The sequence below is a fragment of the Electrona antarctica genome, assembly GCF_951216825.1.
Source record: "Electrona antarctica genome assembly, contig: scaffold_25, whole genome shotgun sequence".
NCBI classification, from domain to species: Eukaryota; Metazoa; Chordata; class Actinopteri; order Myctophiformes; family Myctophidae; genus Electrona; species Electrona antarctica.
The window spans coordinates 5,616,465-5,623,398 of record NW_027637034.1 but is presented as its reverse complement, the minus strand read 5'-3'; the positions used below and the strand labels follow the sequence as shown (position 1 = coordinate 5,623,398).

The window sequence follows — 6,934 nt, the reverse complement described above, 5'->3', positions numbered from 1 at the left end:
GCAGAAACATGTGTCCATAGTATTAATAAATGATCAGGATAAGTCAAGATAAATCAGGATATATCATTATACTTATTCAATTATATCCTATATTAATTATTTGTTTGTTCAGTAACAGAGGTTACTGTCTCCATATCCAGTCATATAAGTCATAGTGAAACTGGAAGGGATTGAATGAAAATACACTGAACAAAAACATAAGCTGATACATTTTTGCAGGGTTCTCTCTCAATATGGTGGTGAATGCACTTTTATTCAATGTTTTTCAAATGCTAAATAATGAACAAACCCCACATTCTTTCCCCATGTTAAAATGTACACATGCTAAATGATGATGGCTGATGCTTCATTCACTATATGCATTCAAATGCAGAGATTAACGTGTTAATGGTCACTCGTTGTCTGGCATTGGACAGATCACCTGCTAATGATCACATTTTGGATGAACTGAGACCATTTCACACCTCTTTGACTCTGATGAGTTTCAGCAGAACTACAGTAATAGGTCTATCATCACATGGAACTGTTATCACTCTTTCAGCTTTCTAGTGTGCAATGTTTCAGGTGTGTTAAAATGGCTATATGTTCTTGTAACAATCATTGCTATTATTGTTTGTGGTGACAATGTTAAAGTGCAATGTTTACTTACAGTGAGTGCACAACATGCTGCTGTTTGTTTTAAAAGGCTTTATACCCTGCTGTATATCAGTGGTTCCCAAACGTCACGCCAAGGACCCCCAAATAGACACTAATTTAATAGCCTTTACTAATACATATATAGGACATGGATGGATGGAAACATGACCGCAATGACGTTCTATCTAGTATACAATCAATAAATGTAGAGATATAAGTTAACTGGAAAATATGAATGTTTTAAAACCTGTTCTGGGCCATATTTAAGAACGTACACAACGCATATTTCAAGGTAACACGTTTTATTTCAACCATGTTTACAACTTAAAACATATATCAATAGAACAATTATTTACAAAATGTATTGTGCTAATTTCCTCTCAGTTGGAATGCAGCCAATGATGTGAACATAACACAATGTCTAATATAACATGTCTAATATAGGCCTACATAATGTGCAAGGGAATAATACATACAATTAGAAATGCTTATTTTAAAACAAAAATACATAAAACATTACAGTGCAGAAGAGAAATAAAAACTCAATCAAATGCAGTTTGATGTGATGTCATATACAGTACTGGTATGTACAATATAAACTTGCAAGTGCAATAATAAATACAAAATGTAAAATAAACACATGAAATGTATATAATATACTAATATAGAATCACAGTCTGTTGTGCAGGTGAGAGACAACACTTAGCAGCAGATAATATCACACATGTAAGTGTATACATAACATCATCTATTAGCAGCACTGCAACAGCAGTGTGTATAGTATATAGTCATATAGTAACAGTCAGTGATAGTGCATGTGTTCTTACAGTATAACTACTAAGAGTACTGTGATCACAAATGGTACACCCCATGGGTCACACATGATCTCAGTTTCAGTTGACTGAAGTGTCTTAGGTAGCATAGTGTCCTGTCTGGATCAGTGTTGGCCGACATCACCATATTGTGGCGTTGTCATAGTCAAACATGTACTGTACACAAAATCCAATACCAATAACTGGGAGTGCATTACATTTGCAATGGTTGACCCCACAAACACCTTGAGACGGTCATAGGTGAGGCATGGTGATGAAGGGATGGTCCAACACCTGGTCAGGTGTTATCCTCCCCTCTGGATCCAGATGAAGCATTCGTTTCAACAGGTCCATGAAGACGTCACAAGATGTTTCATCAGCATCGCAACGCATGGAGGAGAACACTTCTTCCAGTGAGCAAATCACACATGTAAGTGTATACATAACATCCTCTATTAGCAGTTCTGCCTTTAACTCCTGCACTGTGTAATACTCCTCTGGTTCCTGGAAAACACAAAACAAAACATTTTTAGTGATCTGATTGAATGACGTGCAAAGACAGCCTATTCTTGAACATTTCAGAGATGAAGTTGTTACTCCAATATTAGTTGCAGTCATACCTTAAATCTCCATGTATCGTCTTCCTGAATGAAATAGCTGCAGGTTGTTTGTCCAGCATCCAAGAGGGATTGCTCTGGCATACCAAGTGTCAAGAGGATGGATTGAACCTGTAGAAAAAACACAGGATATTTCACATATTGAGAATATTTCATTAACAGTGTTAGGCTATAACTATGGATTAAAGAGTACAGTCAGGATGCATGTAGTAATGTACAGTGCATCAGCACAATACTCACCACATCATATTCAGTCTTCCCACCAAAGAGATCACGGAACAGCATCCCATTAACCACCATACAGCCCAGTGACCACATTTCAAGTGCCTCTGTGATCGGGAGGCCCAGGAAGAGTTCTGGTGATCTGTGGGTTGTAAAAGAAAAGGATAATGTTAGCAACTTTCAAGTTTCTTCAAGTTCTCAATTGCACTCGTTACACTTTCCATTTTAATATTTGTTTGCATTGAGCTTTCAGTGAAGCAGATAATAAGTCTCACCTATACTGAAGAGGAGGTCTGATCCTCCGTTGCTTGGTCTCAGAGACAGGAACGGCCAGACCAAAGTCAATGAGTTTGACTTTGAGGGGTTGTTTTCGTTGGTTCACCAGCATGATGTTGTCTAGTTTGATGTCTGTGTGGATCAGACCGATTCCCTTCAGGGCCTGGAGTGCAATGGCAAGCTGCAAGACAAGAATAAAGAGCATGATCAGAAATTCAGAAATTCAACTCAGTATCTTTGTATCAATATTTTTTCCATTACTTTAAAATGTAATTGTCAAAGCCATACCTGCTGTATGATGCATCTCGTCTCCATCATGGACATAGGGACATGTCTCTCGTTCAAGAAATCCAGGAGATTAACATCCAGAGACTCAAACACCATGCATCTCAATCCTTTATGCACAAAGCTGTCGTAAAATCTCACTGTTCCACACGTGTCAGGGTCCAGGACTTTCATCATTTGCAACACAGCCATCTAGGAATACAAGAAAGATTTAGATTAGATAACTTAATGATAAATCAGAGCCAAATATTAAAATCTTCAAGAACAATGCTATTGCTTACCTCATGTGCTGCCAATTCATCGTGATTGTGGCGATTCTTCAATATCTTGATGGCCACTGTGTCACCGGTGAACGTGCTGATGGCTTTGGCCACCGTCCCAAAGCTTCCTTCCCCCATGAAGCTCTGGACCAGGTACTGGCCTCTGTCCAGCAGGTCCATCTCAGACACCATGTAACTCTCTGGACCGTCCGAGTGTTGGGAGGAGCTGGAGGTCACCATGACCAGTGGTGTTGGGGACGGGACATCAACAGAGTTGAACACGCCGTCCAGCTTGTCTCTGCCCCCCTCTGGATCCGAGCTAAACAAGCAGTTCATTGCGTCCTGCTCGACTCTGTCCCACTCTGGATCAGAGCTAGTGGGGAAGGACATTATGGAGTGTCGTTTTGTAGTTCTATTTTTAACTATTTGTTTGGGTTTGAAGTATTCTGGTCTCTGGCTTACTGGTGTGTTGATTCCTTTTAGCTTGCTGTGTACCAGATAGTCTTTAAGATTTTTGTTTTTTCTGTAGGCTGATATAATTTTATATTCCTTTAGAAGATCATCTGTTCGGTTCTCAAAATTCCTTTTTAATCTGTTGTTGGCTAGTCTGCTCTGTGTTGAATAACTGGTTACTAGGGCTATTTTGGGGCCTTGATCCCGTACTCGTAGGTATTGTGAGCTTTCCGTAGGAATGTCCTGGTGTAACCTCGTAGTCTGAGAGCATTAAATAGCGTTTTACAGGCTATTTTGAAATCACTTCCTTGCGTGCAAATCCTATGGAATCGCAGCAGTTGTGATTTGACTATCCCTGTGTACGAATGTGGTGGGTGGAATGACGTTTTGTGTAGTAAGGCGTGAGTGTCTGTTTCCTTAAAGAATACTTTTAAGTCTAATTTCCCGTTTGAGTTGAAGTTTGGGCCCTTGAAGATTGTGACATCAATAAAGTCAATACTTTCCGTGTGTGTCACATATTTTATCGTTATGGATCTATGATGGCTATTTAACACATCAATAAATGCCTGGAATTAGTTCATCTGATGCATGCTATAGCTTGTGCAGTGGACCCGAGGTGTAGTCGTCTGTGTTAAAGAACAAGTCAGAGTCCGAGGAAAGGTCCGTGTAACTGCCCGATGAGTAGTCTATGGAGGGGGAGGGAGTGTTGGGGAAATCGTCAAGCGAGCTGTCACTAAGGAAATCGGTGGCTTGATTGGCATTTTCATCGAGACAGTCTGCAAACAAGGCCCTATATGTGTCATTGTCATTGTCATTGTCACAGAGGCTGAGGGCGTGGGCCAGCCCTGCAGCTCCATCGTCCATGTCAACCAGACCCGGGCTTCCCCCGATGTCTGGCATTGGACAGATCACCTGCTAATGATCACATTTTGGATGAACTGAGACCATTTCACACCTCTTTGACTCTGATGAGTTTCAGCAGAACTACAGTAATAGGTCTATCATCACATGGAACTGTTATCACTCTTTCAGCTTTCTAGTGTGCAATGTTTCAGGTGTGTTAAAATGGCTATATGTTCTTGTAACAATCATTGCTATTATTGTTTGTGGTGACAATGTTAAAGTGCAATGTTTACTTACAGTGAGTGCACAACATGCTGCTGTTTGTTTTAAAAGGCTTTATACCCTGCTGTATATCAGTGGTTCCCAAACGTCACGCCAAGGACCCCCAAATACCTCAAAAAACCTGGACTGAAATGGTAGGAAGGGGTGGGGGGCATGGTGGAAGCCCTTCGTCCTCGGCGGAAAACCCGAAGGGACAGCTTTTTTCCGGGGCATCCCCTGCTGGGGGTCCCTGGTCCACATCCAACTGGAGATCTTCTGGAGCCGCGCTCTGGTGGTCCAGTTGGTCAGGCGTATCATCTTGTAGTAGCCTCTCTAGTTCTAGCCTCATGACGGTGTCGATGTAGTGGGTCTGCGCGCGTCTGGAGTTGAACTCTACGCGTCCCTGAATGTTTGCGCAGCCGTCTTTAGTGCAGCATGGGAGGCATGCGTCCATCTGGCACTTGATTCCTGCCAGACTGCATTCACAAGTCTCTGGCTCACAGAAACCCTGGCAATTGCATCCAGAGTCCTCCCTGAAGACACGCAGGGAATGCAGCTGTCTCTTCTCCTCTTTGTCAATGTGCTTCACACCTGCTGCTCGCAGGAGTGCCTGTCTGTGCTTGTAGGAGTACCGCTGCAGGAAGCTGTTCCCATCCTCCAGCTCGGCGTCGGTGATGTGGACGTCAGTGTCTCCGTCTGGGACCTGGTCTGCAGTCAGTCGCTCAGATTCTCTCTGGTCAATGGTACCATTGGCCATCAACTGGTGTCTCAAAGCTTCAAGCTTCTCCTCTCTCCGTCTCTCTCGTAGTCTCTCTCTGCACCAACTCCGTTGTTCCAGGGCGTGCTCTGCCATTGTGTACCTGCGGAGAGTGCTGTGCCTGTGCAACATGCCCAGACTGGTTCCCAAACGTCACGCCAAGGACCCCCAAATACCTCAAAAAACCTGGACTGAAATGGTAGGAAGGGGTGGGGGGCATGGTGGAAGCCCTTCGTCCTCGGCGGAAAACCCGAAGGGACAGCTTTTTTCCGGGGCATCCCCTGCTGGGGGTCCCTGGTCCACATCCAACTGGAGATCTTCTGGAGCCGCGCTCTGGTGGTCCAGTTGGTCAGGCGTATCATCTTGTAGTAGCCTCTCTAGTTCTAGCCTCATGACGGTGTCGATGTAGTGGGTCTGCGCGCGTCTGGAGTTGAACTCTACGCGTCCCTGAATGTTTGCGCAGCCGTCTTTAGTGCAGCATGGGAGGCATGCGTCCATCTGGCACTTGATTCCTGCCAGACTGCATTCACAAGTCTCTGGCTCACAGAAACCCTGGCAATTGCATCCAGAGTCCTCCCTGAAGACACGCAGGGAATGCAGCTGTCTCTTCTCCTCTTTGTCAATGTGCTTCACACCTGCTGCTCGCAGGAGTGCCTGTCTGTGCTTGTAGGAGTACCGCTGCAGGAAGCTGTTCCCATCCTCCAGCTCGGCGTCGGTGATGTGGACGTCAGTGTCTCCGTCTGGGACCTGGTCTGCAGTCAGTCGCTCAGATTCTCTCTGGTCAATGGTACCATTGGCCATCAACTGGTGTCTCAAAGCCTCAAGCTTCTCCTCTCTCCGTCTCTCTCGTAGTCTCTCTCTGCACCAACTCCGTTGTTCCAGGGCGTGCTCTGCCATTGTGTACCTGCGGAGAGTGCTGTGCCTGTGCAACATGCCCAGACTGGCACCCCCGCGAAAGGGTACGCTAGTGAAACCCTGGCATTGTGGGAAGTAGAACACCGTCACCAGATCAAAGCGCACGTTGCTCTGCCTCCCTTCCAGCTTTGGCCTCTTCAGAATAGACTGGATGGGTTGACTGGCAGCAGGTGAAGCAGAACCATTAGTTGTAAAGTCCTGGCTTTCTGAGGAGCTGCTCTCCCCATCAGAATCCCATTCCGTGGAGGCAGGAGAAGGCAGGGACGATGATGGAGGTGAGGAGTAGAATGGATCTTCATCGTCGACCTCCTCAAACTTTCTTTTCAGAATACCTCTCATGACTCGACGGTGGCGCTTCACTCACGACGGAATCAAATATAAAGGAGAGCTGGAAAAGTAGACGTTTCGGACTGGTTGGTCCTTCCTCAGGCAAGATTCTGTTAGAAGAATGATTAGTTGTGATGGGGCCCTGGTTTTATGTGTTCCTAATGGTGGGCGTGACTCATAGTCATTCGGCCAATTAGCTTTGTTGATGGGTGTGGTTTACTTGGCCATTGTTTCATTCCGTCCAATCAGAATCAATGGGTGTGTGTTCTC

At 44.6% G+C, this 6,934-nt stretch overlaps 1 protein-coding gene across 1 annotated transcript; it reads right to left on the bottom strand.

The window, feature by feature from the left end:
* Positions 1-4,152: 4,152 nt before the first annotated feature.
* Positions 4,153-6,676, bottom strand: LOC306919430 (cysteine/serine-rich nuclear protein 3-like; the record flags this gene model as incomplete). Its single annotated transcript, XM_079532214.1, has 2 exons — positions 4,153-4,351; positions 5,733-6,676. The coding sequence occupies 2 exons, from the start codon at positions 6,674-6,676 to the stop codon at positions 4,153-4,155; spliced, it is 1,143 nt and encodes a 380-aa protein (XP_079388340.1).
* Between the last annotated feature and the right edge of the window lie 258 nt (positions 6,677-6,934).